The 23,186-nt window shown below is 46.4% G+C and overlaps 2 protein-coding genes across 10 annotated transcripts; one reads left to right on the top strand and one right to left on the bottom strand.

Moving 5' to 3' along the window:
• Positions 1–48: 48 nt before the first annotated feature.
• Positions 49–16,482, bottom strand: susd1 (sushi domain containing 1). 8 transcript variants are annotated; one of them, XR_009526314.1, is made up of 20 exons: positions 16,173–16,482; positions 15,557–15,700; positions 14,554–14,709; positions 14,170–14,325; positions 13,797–13,976; positions 11,863–12,048; positions 10,605–10,769; positions 8,880–9,074; positions 8,355–8,540; positions 7,092–7,256; positions 5,339–5,533; positions 4,718–4,903; positions 3,903–4,067; positions 3,586–3,680; positions 2,531–2,717; positions 1,873–1,966; positions 1,337–1,595; positions 617–656; positions 342–456; positions 49–200 (listed from the first exon to the last, which is right to left on the bottom strand). XR_009526314.1 is itself a non-coding variant. In XM_060054747.1 (20 exons), exons 1-20 carry the CDS (start codon positions 16,219–16,221, stop codon positions 161–163), a joined length of 2,934 nt encoding a protein of 977 aa, XP_059910730.1. In that variant the 5' UTR covers positions 16,222–16,482; the 3' UTR covers positions 49–160. The 8 variants fall into 8 exon arrangements, 7 of the variants coding, with proteins under 7 accessions (XP_059910730.1, XP_059910729.1, XP_059910732.1 ...); XM_060054747.1 differs by having other exon boundaries at positions 342–435; positions 15,557–15,697; XM_060054746.1 differs by having other exon boundaries at positions 342–435.
• Positions 16,483–19,611: 3,129 nt separating this feature from the next.
• Positions 19,612–22,576, top strand: rhbdd3 (rhomboid domain containing 3). 2 transcript variants are annotated; one of them, XM_060054762.1, is made up of 6 exons: positions 19,612–20,404; positions 20,487–20,868; positions 20,946–21,329; positions 21,455–21,614; positions 21,851–22,114; positions 22,247–22,576. In XM_060054762.1, exons 2-6 carry the CDS (start codon positions 20,706–20,708, stop codon positions 22,404–22,406), a joined length of 1,131 nt encoding a protein of 376 aa, XP_059910745.1. In that variant the 5' UTR covers positions 19,612–20,404; positions 20,487–20,705; the 3' UTR covers positions 22,407–22,576. The 2 variants fall into 2 exon arrangements, with proteins under 2 accessions (XP_059910745.1, XP_059910744.1); XM_060054761.1 differs by having other exon boundaries at positions 19,612–20,868.
• Positions 22,577–23,186: the final 610 nt, after the last annotated feature.

Consider the following 23,186-nt stretch of genomic DNA (forward strand, 5'->3'; position numbering starts at 1 on the left):
AGTAATTGAAATGTGAAATAATTTCAATCGGTAAAAAAACCCAGCAAACACTAATAACATCGTTTATTACTTTTTAATTGTTTAACCATTTTTTTCACAACATTGAAATGGTTACAGTCAGAAATGTAGGGCTACATGATCATGCCAAAAAACAGACATCTTATTGAGAGTTTAAACGGGATTCACGTCTCTTGAAAAACCTGTTAAAAGAAGAAGATATATCTCTTATTCAATCGAAACAAATTACAATCCACTTCGAGTTTTTCAAAGTTTAAATAGTAGGCCTATTCATTTGAGCAGTCTGATTACGGATAACTGGGATAACTGTCTGGGACTCTCACCAGATGTAAATATATCCAAGCAGGACGACCAACAGGAGACCTCCAACAGAGCCAGCAGCCAACAGCGAGGACACTCTCATGACATATGATGTACCTGGGTTGGATACATATCAAACTACACATGATGCAGGCATGTATATACGTCCTGATTCATGTCAACATACAGACCTTATAAATAAATGACACATAATGGACGAATAATAGATGAATGTGCATTGGAATAGATAATAATAATCATAATAGATATATAATGTGAGGTATACTTCACCTCTTACCTGTTACTTTCGCCCAGAGAACACAGGAGCTGTTGAAAGCCTGAAAAATGTAATATTTAAGTTAATTTCATTCCAAAGTTTTTACCCTTTTACTATTAACATACCCTGTCTATATTACTGTTGTGGAAATATTAATCCTAAGTAAAATGTATAACTATAAAACCTAAATCATAATTATAAATATATAGCGTAGCCAAATTATATAAACCTTGTTTATATAGTTACTAGTCAATTTAAAATGTATTTGCACTCATTCCCCTTGGATCTTGAGATATCTATCTCCCTTCCTTTCTCTAACTGATAGGTGTTTAGATCATTTGCAATTTCACAGTAGCCACGGGTCTGATGCTGAGGCCAATCTGCTGACTTCTTTGTTGTGTAATTCCTCCGTAGTGCAATTTAACTTGTCTCTCCCGCCATTGATGACCTCAGCCGTGGCCAATCCTAAACTCTCCATCCACTCCTCTCCCCTCTGTTGCCTCTGTCTCCCTGTCAGAATCATGTCTACCAATCGTCTCCTTCAAGATGCTTGGTAAACCGCTGCCTGTATCTTCCCATGATCATGCTCTTAAATGAAATAAAATGTTTTACTGTCAAGAAGTGTCCTAAAAATAAACAGTCATCAGTTACTATTTTAAATAAAACTTTTTATAACTCCAAATTACTGGGATATTTTGACATAAATTCAAGAGTTGACTTGAATCCCATCGAATGACCCGCCTCTTTCCACTGGCTGACCACTCGCAGAATGACGTAGTAGTTTGTTCCTCTCTTGAGTGGCGCATTAAAGAAGCCGCCGTGGAACCGTCCGTCCCCGACGGTGAAGATCATCTCCGTGTCGTTCATGTGGCCGAGAGGGAACTGCCCTGTGATGTACTGGCTGGACGGGGGCACCCCCTGAGAGGAGCCAGGTATCCCCCGGGATCTGCATTCGAACACTACAGTCCCGTCTAAAGGCACCACGACCACCTGGTACACACTGCAACCCAAAAAGAAAACAACAGTGTTCTGTTTACATCACACTGCAACCCAAAAAAACAACAATTGTTCTGTTTACATCACACTGCAACGCAAACAAACAAACAGTGTTATGTTTCCATCACACGGCAACACAAACAAACAGTGTTCCGTTTACATCACAGTGCAACACAGATAAGCAAACACAATGTTTTGTTTACATCACACTGACAAACACACACAAGTCTGGTTGCTGGCAGCATGTCCTCTTATATCATTATAGATGTAATATTTATTACCTGATGGCGTCTAAAGTGTGAGCTGAGCGCCTGAGCCTCAAGGTGGCGGGGGGAGCGTCCAGCTCTCGGTAGAGGACTAGCGGAGCCTGAGGCACTGCGGAGCGGGCCGACAACTTGTCAACATCATCACTGGCTTCAGATGGAAGCTTGAACCACACAGTTTACTGTTCCTCTGTCAGATAGATCGTTTATAGGAAAACACATTATGACCAATTGTGTCTTTGAATGTCCAATCTGTTAATCAGCCTGTTTGGTATTTATATTTATATATGTATATATATATATAGTATGTATAGCCTGTATAGTATTTATTTAAAGTATGTATATCAGCCTGTGTAGTATTTATATATATATATATATATATATATATATATATATATATATATATATATATATATATATATATATATCAGCCTTTCTAGTATTCATATGTATCATCCTGTATAGTATTTATATAAAGTCTATATATTAGCCTGTGTAGTCTTTGTATAGATCAGCCTAAGTATTTCAACAGAGGTCGTATAGTATTATCAGGTTCCTCTTCCACCAGCGATCATGGGTCTGCTCTGTGTTTGTGCCAGGGCATGCAAACACACTAACCTGGCTGAGTCTTCTAACCTAGGGACAGGCTGAGACAACATAGGTTGGTAAGCAGCACCTTGTAGGCTGGTGCTGGTGGTGATGTTGGCAGTGAATCTGGTGGATGACGCAATGACGGAGATGGTGTAGTTGGTGGCAGGCAGGAGACTGAGACAGACCTCCACCCACTTGTCCCAAGAGTGGAGGAGTTGCCTCTTCTCATGGCGGAAAGCCCCCTGATAGTCTCTGGTGCCTCTGAACACCACCTGTTAGGGGACAGGAGTGCTGATTAAGTGATGGTTCTTCCATCGGCGTAGACGGTGTGGAATATATATGCATAAAATATCCAATCGGCTAACACTGGAACGCCCAATAATACCCTCACCCAGCCGGGAAATTCTTTCTGGCCATACATCACAACATTTTTTGAGCATAACATTAACATTTTTGTCTTGGTTTGGTGAAACAGATGACAAATCACATTGGGCAGAACCTCGACTACTTGAAACCTCTACCTCACACTAAGGGCTTCGGCCTAACGCCCGAATATGAGGAGATAGTATCCATGGAAACCGAATTGAGCTCTGGAAAGAGTTCAGATAAGATGAAGCGTCTCCTGATTGGCTGTGACGCTTCCTCTTTAGGCGGGGCTTCAAACTTTAGCAGAATAAAACAATGCGCTCAATATTCTAAGTTCAGTGTTCACTCTCGAGATCTCAGGGCACTTATTGTAGTCTCTTACTTCGTTCACCAAAACTGCCCTGTTTCTTATGGAAAGATGTTCAAATGAAAAAAGTGAGAGTTAAGCATATGGTGAAACGGGGGAAGACAATAGTGAGAGAAGGAGAAATATTGGAATATAATTATGTGAGATGAAGAAGGATCATTGGGTAATGGTGAAGGCTATTAGTGAATGATGTTGGAGCCTGCAGAGATCTAATGTGACAGTCGATATTCACAGTGGGACTCGACTCTTGACTAAATGCATGCATGCCATGCATGCATTTAGTCATGATCCATTTGTTCATCCACCCATACACCAGCATAATTTACAGTTGTTGCTAACCAAAGAAACACATAATGGACACTATATGAATTGAAATGCAAACCTCAGCAGCCAATCGGCTGTCTTACCTTATAAATCTCCTTGTCTACGTCATTCTTCTCTGCCCTCCACTGCAGACACTTTTCATTAAAGACGCGCAGGTCATTCACAGCTGGTTTAACTTCTGCAGGATAACAGAAGAACACATGGGCCTTTATGACTTCACACTGCGTTATCAGTCCTCTTGCTCAGGGAGGCCTACAGGTGGGCTGCAGACATCGGACCCCCAACCCACAACCTTCCAGCAGGAAACCAATGAAGAGAAATGCAACCATTTCATTCATAACGCTAGTAAACTAAGATGCCTGCAATGCATTGAATATCTCCCATGGGTTTTCCCTCTCACCTGTGCACTTCAGCGTTGCCTTCTGCCACTGCCCAGCATTGCCACACACAGAGACGCTGATCCCTCTGCTGCTGCGGTATCCGTCCACGCAGCGATGCACGGTCACGCTACTGTTGTACCAGGCCACCTCCGCATTGGCAAGCGATGGAGCGGGCCCGCACCTAGCTGGGGTCCAGGATGATGAACGGATGAATGTAAAGGTAAATAATAGTATTACCCTTCCATGAGAATGGTCAAATAAATCATGCAAATGGAATCCCATGTGTCATGTCACATGACATTGTGGAATTGTTCAGGAGAGCCCTGAACCCTCTTGTTCAGGTTGGTTCAGGATGGTGTGCCTCCACTGCACCCGCTAGTGTTCAGGATGGTGTGCCTCCACTGCACCCTCTAGTGTTCAGGATGGTTTGACTCCACTGCACCCTCTAGTGTTCAGGATCGTGTGACTCCACTGCGCACTCTATTGTTCAGGATGGTTTGACTCCACTCCACCCTCAAGTGTTCAGGATCGTGTGACTCCACTGCGCCCTCTATTGTTCAGGATGGTTTGACTCCACTCTACCCTCTTTTGGATGGTTTGGCTTCACTGCACCCACCAAGGAGGAATGATTTCCCAAGGAAAGTTTTCATCAAATCATACCTTTATTGAGCATTGGATTTCCCCCTAAGCACACACTGAAAAATCTAGGCCAGATGTCTGACAATTAAACATACAAGGAGAATATCAGACAGGAGCGTTTGGTACTTCTATGGGGACAAGAGACGGATTAAAGCGAACATCTTGTGATAAAGTGTACTATGTATGAGCACGGTACCTCTGCAGTTTAAAGGCACGTGTCCCCACTCTCCGGTCTCAGAACATGTTGAATTAAAGCTGCCCTGTCCGCTCTCCGGGTAATAGCTGGCAGAACACATATAGAGCACCTTGTTGCCCGCTGAGCTGCGACCGTCCCACATCCGTTTAGTTCCAGGGACGATTAGTGGGATTCCGCAACTCAGCTCTGCATGGGGGTTAATCAGCGCAGGACAGGAGCAATTAGTAATAGACCTATCATAACCCCAACCCTAATGACATGCATGCTGGATCTCAGATAGCAGGGTGTGTGTGTGTGTGTGTGTGTGTGTGTGTGTGTGCGTGTGTGTGTATGTGTGTCTTTATCCACATGTTTCTTAGTGCTCAGCCCCTCTGAGGAAGTCTGAAGCGTCTTGGTTCCCGGGTCTTCAAGTGGAGAACAGTATTCTGGTCTGACCAGCAGAGAGCTGTTCCTCGGCGGGTGGTTGCTATCTACAGGACCTCATATGTACAGGGTAGTGTGTGTGTGTGTGTGTGTGTGTGTGTGTGTGTGTGTGTGTGTGTGTGTGTGTGTGTGTGTGTGTGTGTGTGTGTGTGTGTGTGTGTGTGTGTGTGTGTGTGTGTAACTGAAGTCAAGCTATACCTTCACAGCGCAGGTCTGACTCCTCCCACTGTCCGTCCACTCCGCACACGGAGCGGTTGGTGGAGGGGGAGTGGCGGTTGGTGGAGGGGCGGTAGCCCTCCTCACACTGGTAGTGCAGCACGCTGCCCACGCGGGTACCGTTGTCCCACAACATCCTTGCATGCGGTTTAGATAAAGGTTCTCCACATTGGATTTCTACAAGAGATCATTGTGGTCATTCTAGGGAGCCATGGGTAAGTCCCAGTAACGAGGTTACGGTTACTTAAAGTTTCAACTGAATGTACTGGTGAAGCACCACATCATTACAAAGCAGGCAGTATCATACAATATTCACAATATGCTTATAATAGATTTGGTTAGATTGATTACTAAATGATAGTGAACAGATGCTGAAGATGATGACAGCTAAACAGATAAGCTTTAAAATAGAAAGCGATTGTCAATCATGTTACTCACTTTTGGTCGCAAATGAATCTAAAAGGACAGAACAATTTAAACTTTGACTTAAAGGTGCTGCAGGTAATTAGCTAGCATGTTATGATTATGCGATTGCAATTGGCCCAGCGATTCATTAGCTTAAAATGGATGTCAAGGAGAAATGGCGAAGAAAGGACATAAGAAGTGAGTTTTTGGACTATTGGACATGGCGACTCTGGTGACTGTCCATTCTTTGACCATCGCTGCTCATCAGAATCACACGGGCACCCAAGCGATCGGTTGAATAACAGATAAATTAACATGATGAAAAGTCACTGGCCTGAAAATTTGAGTTGAGTCATAACGCTGGTAAACGAACGTGCGTTCACACCAAAATCTAATTTTTTGGACATCGAAATTTTGTCGCGTGTTCGCCTGTTAGCTTACGCGAGTAGTCGAACTTTACTCGCGGGAGTGATTTGCGCAAGTTTGATCCTCAAGTTCCTCTTGTGACACCAAAGTTTCTGCCAATTCCTTCTCGACCATGGCCGACATTACCACAACTACGAGTCTTTACGTGTTGTGGAAGTACCAGAGACGTCGGAGAAGTGTTCTAGAATATCTATAAGATATTCTCAAACACTCCAGGAGCTCAGGCCAGAGTCCGGGAGCTCCGGCAGGAGTCCGGGGACTTCGGCGTGAGTCCACGTCCGGGAACTCCGGTGGGAGTCTGGGAGCTTGAGCGGTAGCTCCGGCAGGATTCCGCAAACGGCAGTAATACCCCTCTCCTCCATGTTGCGGGGTCAAAGCCAAAGTTTATTTCCGGCAATTCCTTCTCAACCGTGGCCAAGATAACCCTTGCTACCAGTCTAGACCCTGACACAGTCAATTTAAATTCATAATATAATCCGGAGGCCGACGCAGCTTTTGGCCCTTATAATATCTATCATATTATATACATAGTTATATATTATATTATGAATTAGGTAGATGCAGAGCTCCGGGAGTGTGCAAATGGCAACAATAACTTTGTACTCCTTGTTGCGGTTCATTCTGGATTTCAGGATGAACGTTGTCTGGGGTCCATGATCACGCAAAATTCGCGGCCAAGTTCAATTATTTCGACTGGAGCGAATGTTTGCATGAGTAGAATCACGTTAATTCCGGGTGAACCAGGGTGTTCGTGCCGCAGTGAACATTCGCCTCTAAACGCGTCTCTGCATTGACTTTGTATAGATTCGCCCTACCCCATGTTTTTTGGTGTGTGTACCCCAACCCCATTTGCTTTCCTGAAATGCATTGAATATCGCCGATGGGCCATGGTTTTTCCTCTCACCTATGCACTTCAGTGTTGCCTTCTGCCACTGCCCAGCATTGCCACAAACAGAGACGCTGCTCCCTCTGCTGCTGCGGTATCCGTCCACGCAGCGATGCACGGTCACGCTACTGTTGTACCAGGCCACCTCCGCATGGGCCAGCGATGGAGTGAGCCTACACCTAGCTGGGGTCCGGGATGATGAACGGATGAATGTGATGGTAAATAATATTAGAATCATTAGAAATGTGTCATGTCACACTGCAACATTGTGGAAGAATTCAGGAGATAGCTGCGGCATCTAGTGTTCAGGATGGGTTGACTCCACTGCACCAATCAAGGGGAAATGATTCCCGAATTATATTATATGTTTCATCAAATCAAATAAGCACAGCTTCATCCAACACTATACTTTATTTAGCAGTGGATTTCCCCCTAAAAACACTCATAAATCTAGTCCAGATGTCTGACTTGAGTATTTTTTAAACTGCCAAATATGCCCGTCTTATACCAACTTTTTTCCGGCATTGTCCGCGTTTACACTGACCGAGGTAAACTATACCGGCTTGATTTTGCAACCCAATTAACCCTCTCAAACCCTACACATATTGGACTTTTCATGTTCTTGGAAATGCGATTAGACGGTATCGCGGTACCAAGGGCGGGACTTGGATAGAGGTGTTGCTGATGCAGCGATATCAACGTAAGTATTTTAAACTGGAGAGACTGTGAAATCCGCGACCTGCTGACCATCATGGGAGGGAGGTGATGCAGTCGCATTTGATAAAGACAGGAAAGATAGTGTGATCTACGAGAAAGTAGCAGAGGAACTTTCCTTAGGAGGCTTTTTTTGGGATACAAAGGTCAGCAAATAAAGAATATGTTGGCTTTTTACACTTGTAAATAGTTAATTGTTTTTGTAGCTTACACTCAGATGTCATCTACTCATTCTTGCATGCGAGTGGCTTGAATAAAATAAAAATAAAAACATTCTGAGCATGCTAATTATTCTAAAGCGGTCTAGTCTCCTCACATAATCCCGCCTGCTCCAGTGAACCAAGCAATCCGGCTCCTTGATGAAGGGGGAATATACCCCCTCCGTTTTACACAGGCAAGATAGTTAAATTGCATGGTGTGCCAAGCCGTGACAGTTCCAGCTTGGCAGGGTAAAAATACCTCATTAAACAAGTGTTTGGATCGTTGGAACTTCTATTGGGACAAGAAACTGATCAAAAGCAAACATTGCATGAAAAGGAGAAGTAAAGTGTTTAATGAGCACGGTACCTCTGCAGTTTAAAGGCACGTGTCCCCACTCTCCGGTCTCAGAACATGTTGAATTAAAGCTGCCCTGTCCGCTCTCCGGGTAATAGCTGGCAGAACACATATAGAGCACCTTGCTGCCCGCTGAGCTGCGACCGTCCCACATCCGTTTAGTTCCAGGGACGATTAGTGGGATTCCGCAACTCACCTCTGCATGGGGGTTAATCAGCGCAGGACAGGAGCAATTAGTAATAGACCTATCATAACCCCAACCCTAATGACATGCATGCTGGATCTCAGATAGCAGGGTGTGTGTGTGTGTGCGTGTGTGTGTATGTGTGTCTTTATCCACATGTTTCTTAGTGCTCAGCCCCTCTGAGGAAGTCTGAAGCGTCTTGGTTCCCGGGTCTTCAAGTGGAGAACAGTATTCTGGTCTGACCAGCAGAGAGCTGTTCCTCGGCGGGTGGTTGCTATCTACAGGACCTCATATGTACAGGGTAGTGTGTGTGTGTGTGTGTGTGTGTGTGTGTAACTGAAGTCAAGCTATACCTTCACAGCGCAGGTCTGACTCCTCCCACTGTCCGTCCACTCCGCACACGGAGCGGTTGGTGGAGGGGGAGTGGCGGTTGGTGGAGGGGCGGTAGCCCTCCTCACACTGGTAGTGCAGCACGCTGCCCACGCGGGTACCGTTGTCCCACAACATCCTTGCATGCGGTTTAGATAAAGGTTCTCCACATTGGATTTCTACAAGAGATCATTGTGGTCATTCTAGGGAGCCATGGGTAAGTCCCAGTAACGAGGTTACGGTTACTTAAAGTTTCAACTGAATGTACTGGTGAAGCACCACATCATTACAAAGCAGGCAGTATCATACAATATTCACAATATGCTTATAATAGATTTGGTTGGATTGATTACTACACGATAGTGAACAGATGCTGAAGATGATGACAGCTAAACAGATAAGCTTTCAAATAGAAACCGATTGTCAATCATGTTACTCATTTTTGGTCGCAAATTAATCTAAAAGGACAGAACAATTTAAACTTTGACTTAAAGGTGCTGCAGGTAATTAGCTAGCATGTTATGATTATGCGATTGCAATTAGCCCAGCGATTCATTAGCTTAAAATGGATGTCAAGGAGAAATGGCAAAGAAAAGACGTAAGAAGTGAGTTTTTGGACTATTGGACATGGCGACTCTGGTGACTGTTCACTCTTTGACCATCGCTGCTCATCAGAATCACACTGGCACCCAAGCGATCGGTTCAATAACAGATGAATTAACATGATGTAAAGTAACTGGCCTGAAAATTTGAGTTGAGTTATAACACTGGTAAACGAACGTGCGTTCACACCAAAATCGAATTTTGTCGGGTGTTCGCCTGTTAGCTTATGCGAGTAGTCGGACTTTACTCGCGGGAGTGATTTGCGCAAGTTTGATCCTCAAGTTCCCCTGTGACACCAAAGTTTCTGCCAATTCCTTCTCAACCATGGCCGACATTACCACCACTACGAGTCTTTACGTGTTGTGGAAGTACTAGAGACGTCCAAGAAGTGTTCTATATCTATAAGATATTCTCAAACACTCCAGGAGCTCAGGCCAGAGTCCGGGAGCTCCGGCAGGAGTCCGGGGACTTCGGCGTGAGTCCACGTCCGGGAACTCCGGTGGGAGTCTGGGAGCTCGAGCGGTAGCTCTGGCAGGAGTCTGCAAACGGCAGTAATACCCCTCTCCTCCATGTTGCGGAGTCAAAGCCAAAGTTTATTTCCGCCAATTCCTTCTCAACCGTGGCCAAGATAACCCTTACTATCAGTCTAGACCCCGACACAGTCAATTTAAATTCATAATATATTCCGGAGGCGCACACAGCTTTTGGCCCTTATAATATCTATATACATTATATATTATATTATGAATTAGGTAGATGTAGAGCTCCGGGAGTGTGCAAACGGCAACAATCAATTTGTCCTCCATGTTGCGGGTCACTCTGGATTTCAGGGTGAACGTTTGGGGTCCATGACCAAGCATCACGCGAAATTCGCGGCCAAGTTCAATTATTTCGACTGGAGCGAATGTTTGCACGAGTAGAATCATGCTAATTCCGGGTGAACCAGGGTGTTCGTGCCGTAGTGAACATTCGCCTCTAAACGCGTCTTTGCATTGACTTTGTATAGATTCGCCCTACCCCATGTTTTTTGGTGTGTGTACCCCAACCCCATTTGCTTTCCTGAAATGCATTGAATATCGCCGATGGGCCATGGTTTTTCCTCTCACCTATGCACTTCAGTGTTGCCTTCTGCCACTGCCCAGCATTGCCACAAACAGAGACGCTGCTCCCTCTGCTGCTGCGGTATCCGTCCACGCAGCGATGCACGGTCATGCTACTGTTGTACGAGGCCACCTCCGCATGGGCCAGCGATGGAGTGAGCCTACACCTAGCTGGGGTCCGGGATGATGAACGGATGAATGTGATGGTAAATAATATTTGAATCATTAGAAATGTGTCATGTCACACTGCAACATTGTGGAAGAATTCAGGAGATAGCTGCGCCATCTCGTGTTCAGGATGGGTTGACTCCACTGCACCAATCAAGGGGAAAATTATTCCCGTATGAAATTGTATGTTTCATCAAATCAAATGAGCACAGCTTCATCCAACACTATACTTTCATTAAGCAGTGGATTTCCCCCTAAAAACACTCTAGGCCAGATGTCTGACTTGAGTATTTTTTAAACTGCCAAATATGCCCGTTTTATACCCACCTTTTTCCCAGCATGGTCCACGTTTACACTGACCGAGGTAAAATATACAGGCTTGATTTTGCAACCCAATTAACCCTCTCGAACTCTAGACACATTGGAGATTTCATATTCATGGAAATGCGATTAGACGGTATCGCGGTACCAAGGGCGGGACTTGAATAGAGGTGTTGATGACGCAGCGATATCAACATGAGTAGTTTAAACTGGAGAGACTGTGAAATCCGGGACCTGCTGACCATCATGGGAGAGAGGGGATGCAGTCGCATTTAATAAAGGCGGGAAGATAGTGTGATATACGAGAAAGTAGCAGAGGAACTTTCCTTACAAGGCTTTTTTTGGGATATAAAGGTCAACAAATAAAGAATATGTTTGATTTTTACACTTGTAAATAGTTAATTGCATTTGTAGCTTACACTCAGATGTCATCTACTCATTCTTGCATGCGAGTGGCTTGAATAAAATAAAAATAAAAACAGTCTGAGTAGGCTAATTATTCTAAAGCGGTCTAGTCTCCTCACATAATCCCGCCTGCTCCAGTGAACCAAGCAATCCGTCTCCTTGATGAAGGGGGAATATACCCACTCGGTTTTACACAGGCAAGACAGTTAAATTGCAGGGTGTGCCAAGCCGTGACAGTACCAGCTTGGCAGGGTAAAAATACCTCATTAAACAAGTGTTTGGATCGTTGGAACTTCTATAGGGACAAGAAACTGATCAAAAGCAAACATTGCATGAAAAGGAGAAGTAAAGTGTTCAATGAGCACGGTACCTCTGCAGTTTAAAGGCACGTGTCCCCACTCTCCGGTCTCAGAACATGTTGAATTAACGCTGCCCTGTCCGCTCTCCGGGTAATAGCTGGCAGAACACATATAGAGCACCTTGTTGCCCGCTGAGCTGCGACCGTCCCACATCCGTTTAGTTCCAGGGACGATTAGTGGGGTTCCACAACTCAGCTCTGCATGGGGGTTAATCAGCGCAGGACAGGAGCAATTAGTAATAGGCCTATCATAACCCCAACCCTAATGACATGCATGCTGGATCTCAGATAGCAGTGTGTGTGTCTTCTCCCCGTTAACTTTGATCAAAGTTTTAAGTGCCATGTTTCTAGGGCCTTCAAGTGGAGGACAGTATTCTGGCCCAACCACCAGAGAGCTGTTCCTCGACGGGCTTATTTATCTCCAGGACCTCATACGTACAGGATAATGTATTTGTGTGTGTGTATTAACCAAAACCACGTCAAGCTGTCGCTTCCCACCACAGGGCTGACTGGGTTAAGACAGCGAACTTCACTGTGGAAGAAGTGGAATGGTGATAGTTTTTATGGAGAGGCCTCAACTGGACAGTTAAACGTGACTAAACGGTGACTCAAAATACTTGTGTAACAGTGACTTTACTAAGGCTCTACCACCACATATGTTAAGTGTAACAGTGCCTTTACTAAGGCTCTACCACCACATATGTTAAGTGTAACAGTGAATTTACTACGGCTTTACCACCACATATGTTAATAACAGTGCCTTTATTAAGGCTCTAGCATCCATTGTTAGGTGCAACAGTAATGGGACAGAGGCACCTTTGCAGAGCATGGTCCCCTCCCATTGTCGACTAGGGCTGCACACTGAGACAGGCTCCCCTCCCACGTTCTGATGTCCAGGGTGAAACCGTTCAGCGCCAGTGAGCCCAGCCCGGAGGTCTGGTCCCAGTGCAGTATGTGAGCATGAGGCGGGGTCCGAGGAGAGCCACAGTCCCCCTCTAAGGGCCCAACAGGGACAGAGCTGAGAGCCACAGTCCACCTCTAAGGGCCCAACAGGGTCAGAGCTGAGAGCCACAGTCCACCTCTAAGGGCCCAACAGGGTCAGAGCTGAGAGCCACAGTCCACCTCTAAGGGCCCAACAGGGTCAGAGCTGAGAGCCACAGTCCACCTCTAAGGGCCCAACAGGGACAGAGCTGAGAGCCACAGTCCACCTCTAAGGGCCCAACAGGGACAGAGCTGAGAGCCACAGTCCACCTCTAAGGGCCCAACAGGGTCAGAGCTGAGAGCCACAGTCCACCTCTAAGGGCCCAACAGGGTCAGAGCTGAGAGCCACAGTCCACCTCTAAGGGCCCAACAGGGTCAGAGCTGAGAGCCACAGTCCACCTCTAAGGGCCCAACAGGGTCAGAGCTGAGAGCCACAGTCCACCTCTAAGGGCCCAACAGGGACAGAGCTGAGAGCCACAGTCCACCTCTAAGGGCCCAACAGGGTCAGAGCTGAGAGCCACAGTCCACCTCTACTGGCTCATATTTAAAAATACAACACTATTGTCATCAACAATAGTGATGTCCAACATATCATTAATCTCTAAACCTCTTAAAAAATAAGTGCTCATATAATTACATTACCTCAACAACATGCTCTCTTACGTCCACAAACATCTCATATAACGAACAGACCTCAACAACATGCTCTCTTACGTCCACAAACATCTCATATAACGAACAGACCTCAACGACATGCTCTCTTACGTCCACAAACATCTCATATAACGAACAGACCTCAACAACATACTTTCTTACTTCTACAAACATCTCATATAATGAACAGGCCTCAACACCATGCTTTCTTACCTCCACAAACATCTCATTTGATAAACATTCCTAAACAACATGCTCTCTGACCTCGACAAACATCTCATATAATTAAATTGCCCAACACGCTGTCTTACCTTGACAAAGCGGGGCTGGCCGGCTCCAGGTTCCGTCCGGCCCACATGTGGATGAGTTGTCTCCCCGTCTCCACAGGAAGCCATCCTTGCAGCCCATGAGGACCACGCTGCCGTAGGCGGTGCCGTTGGTGGACAGCACCCGCACTGCCTCTCCGGCGGGAGGGGGGCCACAGTCCACCACTGGAGAAGAGGAGAGAACTCTGTGTTTAGACCAAGGCAACAGGACTCCGGCTGGTTGCAGGTTTCTGTAAGTCAGCTTACAGGGAGCATGACTCACCCGGAGAGAAAAGTCAAGAGAAATGAATAGACCTCTAAGGTCAACAGCAAACCCTTCTTATTGAAGTGGAATGAAAACGTGAACAGAAGCACGCACCCTTGCAGGAGCCCTTGTCCCTGAGGGGCTGGAAGGGATCTGAGGCGTTGTGCGCTCTGTAACCTAGGAGGCAGCGGCACTCAAAGTCCCCCTCCAGGTTGACACAGCGCGCCCCCTCTCCACACACCGCAGGGTGCCTCCCGCACTCATCAATGTCTGGCCAAGAGAAAGGAGCACAAGAGGTGCACGACACTGGGTTAGCCAGTTTGGGAATGGACATATCGATCTACATAGACATAAATAGCTTTGTTCAATACCGTTTAAAACAGCTTCTCCGCAGGCTAGACAATCGAATGCCTAACCTGCTGCATAATGACACGCACACACCAGGCACAGACACACAACTCACCCCCCCACAAGGTGTGAGGAGCCCTACGCCCTCACCCTGGCAGTACGTCCCGTCGTTCGGGGTGAAGGTGGTCCTGTGGTTAGAGGGTCTGAAGCCCCCCATACAGGTGCAGGTATAGCTGCCCACGGTGTTGTGGCAGGCGGCGTGGGGGCCACAGATCTTCCTCGCTCCGATCTGACATTCGTCTTTGTCTGAGAGCCCAGCGCCAGACAACATCAGTTCATGGTTTTCTTCATACATCTGTTCTCATTTTTATTTTCACAGAGGTCATCGTTGGACGTGTTACGCATTTTCAACACATAGTGAGAGTAAGTTAATATGTTGAAATGGGAATAACAGTCAATGAAATCAGTAGAGGTGCATAAAAAACACAATTAGGACAGCAAGATTTAAAGCATCTTGGTTTTCCCTGTCAAATTCAGCGATCATGTTCTTCTGTACCTTTTCACTAAAGAGGGGGATTCAGCCTCTTTCGTAGTGTGCGTACTTACACACACATACGCAGCACACAGACACACACAAACACACACACAGACAGACACACACACACACACACACACACACACACACACACACACACACACACACACACACACACACAATAGCTCATCTGGAAAGTGACAAATGACACGCAAGCCTCCAGAATATTAATCTGAAGACATGTTTCAGGTTGAGACAAGTCAATGTTCTATTATCTTGTCTATTATCCATGTGCATTTCTTTTCGTGGAAGATTTTTTTCTAAAGTACCTTGCAATGCCGTGAGTGCTTACATTCTTAGCATGTTTGGTCCCAGAAAAAATCCTGCCTATAACCCTAAGTTTTAAATACCTTGCTCCATTGAGCAACACAACCTTTCCCAGAGCATTTGTTCGGTTTCTTATAGCTACTTAGCTACTATACCAATTTGTATCAATGGCTTGATTGGTCCCAGACTAACTTGTAGGACTAGACTGAGAGTCTGCCGATGAGGATGAGAACTAGGAGCTACATCAACCCTTGGCTGATCTAACCCCCCAGGGGAGGAAGGTGACCATACCTTGGCAGAGGCTCCTCCCGTTCCCGATGAAGCCGTACATGCAGATGCATGCATGGCCCGAGCCGTCCGGCAGGATTGAGCACGTGGCGTGGGCGTGACACGAGGCACAGATATCCCCCGCCGGCCATGCAGCCGGCCTGCCTGCTTGGGTCCAGATAACACCTCAGTATCTCACGGTGGTCCAGATAACACCTCAGTATCTCACGGTGGTCGACGTGTTTCGTTGGATCTCTCTGAAAACCTTCTCTCTTTTCATAGCAAATCTGAATTTTCTTTCATGTCACAAACTTTAGGCCTACGGCCTTAATTTTAGCCGATGGGCAGATTAGCAGCCTACACACAATAAACAGGGTTGGATGGGTAGTTTATGTCTCAGTGTCGTAATAATGGGGACTTTAACAGCAGCTTTTGTGTTTATGTTTTCATTAGTGACAAAAACTACATGATTAAATCATCCTTCCTAATAATTCTTCATAAAAATAGTTACATGACGAAAAACACATCATATATTAATAAACAAATTGGAAAGCAGAAATTGCATTTTTGTAATAATGTATTATTATAAATTAGATATGTTTTACTCAAGACATAAAGTAAATGAACGTGGCCTTCTCACCTGGGATAACAGAAAGCAGAACGATCCAGATCACGTGTCCTCTGTCCATCCTCCTGAGAGTGTCCCGGCGTCTTTAACTCTCAATCATCTTCGTCTCTGTGAAAACATCTGTTTTATCCTGGTCTTCTCCTCAGGCCCATTGCTGCTGGCGGTCCTGATAAGCAGGATCAGGAGCTGCAGCTCGTTTCCCCTCTCAACGCCCGCCCTGGAATCTGGGTTTTGTGGCTTTGGTGGACATCCTGTTCAAACGGTTGGGTTATTGTGGTTTGCTTGTGCTGCTGTCAGTGATACGCAGCGAACCCCCTGACGTTGAATCAGGCTTCACCCTCCTGCGTGGGAGGGGTCAGGCTCTATCTTTGGCCCCCGGTGCCTGGATGAAGCTTCCCCATGTTTCGTCCTATCAGCTGACAGCTCATTAGTGAGAGGCCAATCTTTTAACTTTGAAATATAGCGGGATACATCTTCCCAAACAGGCCTCCAGATTCAGAGGCACCCAGAGCAGAGGTGACTGAGGTTAACTAGCTGAGGGACTGGTGGTGACTGAGGTTAACTAGCAGAGGGACTGGTGGTGAATGAGGTTAACCAGGTAACTAGCAGAGGGGCAGGTGGTGACTGAGGTTAACCAGTTAACTAGCACACTTGTGGTGACTGAGGTTAACCAGCTTACTAGCAGAGGGATTGGTGGCGACTGAGGTTTACCTTTTAACTAGCAGAGGGACCGAAGATGTGAGGTTATCATCACAAGACTACGCATAGGGCACACATGTCTTAACCACAGTCTGAACATCATAGGCAAACATGAAACAGGGGTCTGCCCAAAATGTAATGGAAGAGAAACAGTGGAGCATGTTTTACTACAATGTGAAGCGTACAATTTGGAGAGAAGGGAGCTGTTGAAAAATGTTAAAGCTTTGGGTCAAACAAGCTTGACCTTAGAGGGTTTACTCTCCTTTTCCTCACTGAGACCACCAGCATGGAAACATGTATTGAGTTATCTAAAAGCAACAGGTTTATTTGACAGATTATAATTTAATCTGTGGTTTTCTATCTATATGATTTTGTTTATTTACTTTTGTTTGTTGTTGCATAGTTTATAACGTATAACCTCCATCGAAGCTCTAAAACAAACAGTAGGTGGCGGTAATGCACCATATTGGTTTGCCAACCGCCAAATAAACTCAAAAGAAGAAGAAGAAGAACTAGCAGAGGGGCTGGAGCTGACTGAGGTTAACCAGTTAACTAGCAGAGGGGCTTGAGGTGACTGAGGTTTACTGGCTAACTAGCAGAGGGACTGGTGGTGACTGAGGTTGGGCAGTTAACTAGCAGACTGGTGGGTACTGAGGTTAACCAGTTAACTAGCAGGGGGGCCGGTGGTGACTGAGGTTTACCTGTTAACTAGCAGAGGGGTTAGAGCTGACTGAGGTTAACCAGTTAACTGTAAGAGGTGACTGAATTTAACCATTTAACTAGCAGACTGGTGGGGACTGAGGTTAAACAGTTAACTAGAAGTCTGGTGGTGACTGAGGTTAACCAGTTAACTAGCAGAGGGGCATGGTGACTAGAACCTTGTGGTGGGGAAGAGGGGGCCATCTCAACGTGGTAGGGGAAGACAAGCTGTGTGTGGTGCTATCTCTCTGCCCACCAGGAGTGACGAGCTGAGGTCACCCTGTCAACCCCTGCCTGCTGGGTTCATTAGATAATAGACCAGCTGGCCCAAAGCCCCTCCCTCTCTTAAAACACCACACGTCTAGCTGGACCTTATGGGGGCTGACCCGGGACCAGAGGCGCAGAGTCCAACTTTTATTGGACTCAAGATCATAGGAGTCACATGATTTTTTGAGTGAGATATGCATTCCTGAAAGTATCCCGCCTACAGTTACCAAACGAGTGTGTCCGTTTTGGCGCCCCCTCCTACGTAGGAAGGGGGCACAGTTGAATATTAACACCCACTTCCCCACTCCCCTCCAATCAGAGCATAGCTACGATTTTGTGGACCAGCGGCCGAGTCCCCCCCGCGGATGGCGGGGGGAACTCGGCGGCAGCTCAGCTCCGGGAGTACAATCCCTTTCTCTGCCGGACTGCCGCCGAGCTCCCCCCGCCGGAGCTGCTACCGAAGCATCGGCCGCAGTCCGGAGGAGGAGACATGGAGGAGAAAGGGATTGTACTCCCGGAGCTGAGCTGCCGGACTGCCGCCGAGCTACCCCCGCCTGACATTTCAGCTCCAGGAGGACACCCGCCGGAGCAGCCGGAAAGCTTCGGCGGCAGTTCAGCTCCCAGAGTACACCGCCGGAGCTGCCGGACTGCCACCGAAGCTTCTGCGGCGGCCGGACGGCTTCGGCAGCAGTCCGGCGCGGGGAGCTTGGTGGCATCCCGGCAGCTCAGCTCCCAGAGTACAATCCCTTTCTCCTCCATGTCGCGGTTCATGGATTTCAGAGAGTCAAGGCCAAAGTTACTTTCCCCAAATTCTTCTCAACCATGGCCGAGATTTCCCCCACTACGAGTCTTTACTTGTTGTGGAAGTGGCAGAGACTTCAGACCAGTGGCGTAACATCATGGTGATATGCCCAGCCCCGGTGCAAATATTTTTGTATATTATTATTATTATATTATATTATATAGATATAGAGCTCCATGGGTCCGCAAACGACAACAATCCCTTCTCCTCCATGCTCTGGTTCAGTCTGACAGCTCATTGGTCAATGGGTAGCAGCGCATTTGCATTAAAGTAACAGACACCAGAAACCGCATCCTGAAGGGACTGAAACAGAGGGGAATAGTGGTAGGCAAGATTATTTTTCCTAAAAGCTATTTCCAGAAAACAGTTTCAAAAACATGTTTCCTGGAACTCAAATACTATGTTTACTTTTTAGGAAAACACCGTAATGTCTCCTTTAATGTTCAGAATATCATTTGTAGCACCTTTAAGGGTTTTGATGAGCACTGGAATTGTAATGTGGGTTTGATTACCCAAGAAAACTATTTAAACACTCAACTGCTGTAAATAATTTGCGATAATTAACACAAAGTCACTTCACACCTCTGTATCTCTCTATATTTTTTTTTTTATTGTTCTATATTTGTATTAATATAGTTCTAACAAATTAATGTGAAAACTGACAGTGGAGTCAGTGGAGTGCAATATTAAATGTCTTTTGATGTGAGTAAATAGCAGCATTTGCACTAGCCATGGCATGTAAAACAGCATTTGCAAAATAAATGCTTTATGCATGGACTTACACTGGCCTTAATACTGTTTTGGTCAGATATATAACATAATGGTGATGAACGTTCACTGGAAGGGACCCCTAGGATCTTTTTGCCTAGGGCCCCAACAGACTCTCAAACGGCCACTGCCCGGGACCTGTGTGTGTGTGTGTGTGTGTGTGTGTGTGTGTGTGTGTGTGTGTCTATGTGTGCGTGTGGGCGTGCGTGCGTGTGTGCGTGTGTTTGAGTATGGTTTGTATAGGCTAATACAGGCAATAACCTACCATTACAGTTTGTCACAAATCATTTGAATACATTTAGTTTCTAATTGATAGATGGTCAATCTTGGTTGTGATTGTTGTTATATTTATGACATATCGGTAGTCTCAGCTCAACGTGGGATGAAACCATTATTATCTTCCTCATTTTCGTAGGGTGGGCGTAAATTAATACGATGCATTAAATAGGCGGCAATCCTAAAAATATGAACTTCATAACTTCTCATCAATAAAAAATTGAATATAAGTTAATAATACTGTTATTTTGTTCATCGCGCTAAGTCATAGTTAATATCATAGTTAATACGAGTCGTATTGGACTCTTCCAAACCTAAGGGGAGGGAGGGGGGGAAAAGCGGCTACAGCGAATCATGGAAGTAGAAGTTGTTGTCATCGTTTGTGCTAAACCTCTTAATGATAAGGACTTTTGGGATGTTCTACTGGTGTAAATGTTGTTAATGCTTAGGTTGGATGTAAACGCGTTACATCCGTTTACGAATACCGCACAAAACGTCCCATTCCCCCAGTGGAGCGGTTCTCCGGATCAAGCTAGGCTGTAGGAGGGTCAGTCCTCCAGGGCAGACCCGTGAGTGTGTGTGTAGACCATTAAGTTTGTGCGCAGACCATTGAGTTTAGACCAGTAAGTGTGTGTGTAGACCAGTGAGTGTGTGTGCAGAGTAGTGAGTGTGTGTGCAGTCCAGTGAGTGTAGACCAGTGGGAGCAGATCAGTGAGTGTGTGTGTGTGTGTGTGTGTGTGTGTGTGTGTGTGTGTGTGTGGACCAGCGAGTGTTTGTGTGTACACCTGTGTGTGTGTGTGTGTGTGTGCGTGTAGACCAGCGAGTGTGTGTGTACATCGGTGAGTGCAGACCAGTCAGTGTAGACCAGTAAGGGGGTGTGCTGACCAGTGAGTGTGTGCAGCGCACCACAGCATGGTGGTCAGGTGTCTGGTCCCACTGGTGTTCACGGTGGCCAGGGGTCTTGCTGGTATCGTGTTCTTTACCTGAGCGGGTCAGAAGGCGCTGGGAGTTGCTGTGGACGCGGAGCCCTCAGGATGCTGGACCGCATGTTCTCCTTGTGGTTCTGGTTCGGGTCCGCTCGCCCCGGGTTCTTCCTCTGGACGGCGGCGGTGTGGTCCGGGATCCTCCTCATGTACCACAGGGGGGTCCACGCTAGTCTGAGCCTGGGTCCCGGGGGGGACTTCCCTCGCCTCACAGGTGACCCGCAGCGTGAGTGAACGTTGTGTGCAACATGTCGAGCCGAACCCAATCTAAATAGCCGCGTTGTGTGTCAGATGTGCTCCTCTACGCCTTTAGCCATGAGGATCTGCCCTCGCTCCTGGTCAACACCATCCTGCTCCTGCTCCTGGGCCCGTGCCAGGAGCGGCGCTGGGGCACCCTGGCCCTCGTCTGTCTGTCCCTCCTGTCCGCCCTCCTGCTGCCGGTCCTCTACTCCCTGCTCCTGTTCGTTGGGGGGGGGGAGGCCAGTCGGATCAGCGGCTACTCTGCCCCCCAGCTGGCCCTGTTCACCGCCCAGTGCCGCCAGGTGACCCAGAGGAGGCTGCTGGGCTGCGTGCCCGTCTGGTTCCTGCCGTGGCTGGTCCTGCTGGCCGGTCTGGTGCTGCTGCCCGGGACGCCGGCCCTGCTCCACTTCTGTGCGATCTGCCTGGGACACAACTGTATCCTCAGACCTTTTAAGCGCCTCTCCAGGCCCAGGCTGAAGGTCGTTCAGTCTGGAAGCAGGTTGCGTTTGTTCCCGCATTGATTTTGTGTTTGGTCTATTTGACTTAACGCATGGTTTCAGATCGTCAGTCTTTCATTGGGCTTTTCCAAGAACTGGAGAATGCCACAATTTTCAAGCGTGTTCCTGAATGGGTCTGCGTCTTCACCACCACTACCCTACCTACCCTACCCTTCTACACCACGTCTGGCCCCAGGCTGCCCCCCTCCACCACGCCCAGAAGGTAATGCAAGTGGAGTAAAAACATTTTTTTACATCTTTGGTCTTCTTACCAAAGAAAGGGCGCTACCGAGCAATGGTCTTAATACACAGCCCTGCAGTTTCTGTAGTTGGCAGAATGGTAGAATAAGGCTTTGCTGATGGTGGTGGTTCATTCTAGACCCTGCTTACCATCAGTGCAACCATCCATCAGACTCATGGAGCAGCCTTTTGGAGGGTTAACGTGGTCCTGTCCTGCAGGTCTGGATCCCCATCTCAATGGAAACCTTCTGGCGGGGCTGATACTTCTGCTAGCCACCCAGCCCGAGACCCCTCGCCCCGACACCAGAGCCCCTGGTCCGAGCCGGGGCCTTCGTGGGCGCTAGAAGGAGCTGCTGCTCTGGGTGAACACCGCCTACTGGAGGAAGAGATGATGAAGGCAGGGATCTTGGCCTCCTTACAAGACAAGTCTGAGGACCCCGAGGGGAGGGTGGAGGTGCCAAAGTCCTCTGTCTCCTCTCTCAGGCAAGTAATAATAATGACTGGATTACTGTTTTTAATCTTCATATATGGTGTTGCTAAATTGATGACTATGTCTCTTTATTGATTGTTCGGTTTTAATAACGTCTCATTGAAAGAAATGCTATTTTCCCATAGACTGCAGCAGCTTGAAAGAATGGGATTCCCGACTGAGAAAGCGGTAGTTGCGCTTGCGGCCTCAAAACAACTAGATGGCGCCATATCCTTGCTGATCGACAACCGCGTTGGTGACCAGTCAGTGATGGTGTCAAAGGGGAGGGGCACTCCATCCCCGTAGAGAACCACATAATATGTTGCATGTGATCTTTGATAGTGACATGGCATTGTGTTGCAATAGTAAAATATGCTTGGGTTATGCTGAGCTTAAGTGTTGTTAAATGTTCCCTGTGGGCCTTTGTTGATAAAAAAAATACGTTTATATCAATATTAAACATTGAATCAATCCAATGTTCTTGGTATGACTTTCCAGATGGACACATTTTTTCAGTGTAGTCAATGTGACAAAAAAAGGAGACATGTTAAAAAAACCGGAACTTATTTTTATTATATCAACGACAGGATTATCCTAACACAATACCACCTTGGCAAGCAATAAAAAAACTATCAAAATATAATATGAAGATACACATATCAGCATACAAAACATACTTCAGTTGATCAAAATTTAAATAATGAATATGTTTGTAGGAATAAAAAATAAATCAAGTCATTATGTCAGGACAGTTTCAATCTAAATTTACCAACATTAAAATCTGTTCTATCAAATACACCAAACACTGTTCTACTGTATTGATAATTCTTCTCTGAATCATTTGTGTGTGTGTGTGTGTGTGTGTGTGAGAGGGACAGCGAGTGAAATGTGTATGTGTTTATTGAAATAGAAAGTGGTTAATAAATAGGCTGCAGTGGGAACCAGCCTAGGTCTTTGATAGTTTGGCAGGCTATCGGTTTGTGGTGTTTTGAAGCGTAATTCCTTTTAGTTTAAAGACAGAAGAGAAAGCACCATCACGGCCATTACAGTGAATAAGCAACCAGGTCAGAATGCATTTACAGTTTG

The sequence above is a fragment of the Gadus macrocephalus genome, chromosome 6, assembly GCF_031168955.1.
Source record: "Gadus macrocephalus chromosome 6, ASM3116895v1".
NCBI lineage: Eukaryota > Metazoa > Chordata > Actinopteri > Gadiformes > Gadidae > Gadus > Gadus macrocephalus.

Bases quoted from the DNA above. Each gene is read 5' to 3' on its own strand.
- susd1 (XM_060054746.1), bottom strand. From the start codon at position 16,221: ATGGACAGAGGACACGTGATCTGGATCGTTCTGCTTTCTGTTATCCCA. The intron at 8,541-8,879 runs GTATAGCTTGAC...ACCCCCATGCAG, and splicing joins GTCAGACCTGCGCTGTGAAG to AGGTGAGTTGCGGAATCCCA. The intron at 4,068-4,717 runs GTACCGTGCTCA...CCTGGACCCCAG, and splicing joins CGTGCCTTTAAACTGCAGAG to CTAGGTGCGGGCCCGCTCCA.
- rhbdd3 (XM_060054761.1), top strand. From the start codon at position 20,706: ATGCTGGACCGCATGTTCTCCTTGTGGTTCTGGTTCGGGTCCGCTCGC. The intron at 20,869-20,945 runs GTGACCCGCAGC...GTTGTGTGTCAG, and splicing joins GGACTTCCCTCGCCTCACAG to ATGTGCTCCTCTACGCCTTT. The intron at 21,615-21,850 runs GTAATGCAAGTG...CCTGTCCTGCAG, and splicing joins CCCTCCACCACGCCCAGAAG to GTCTGGATCCCCATCTCAAT.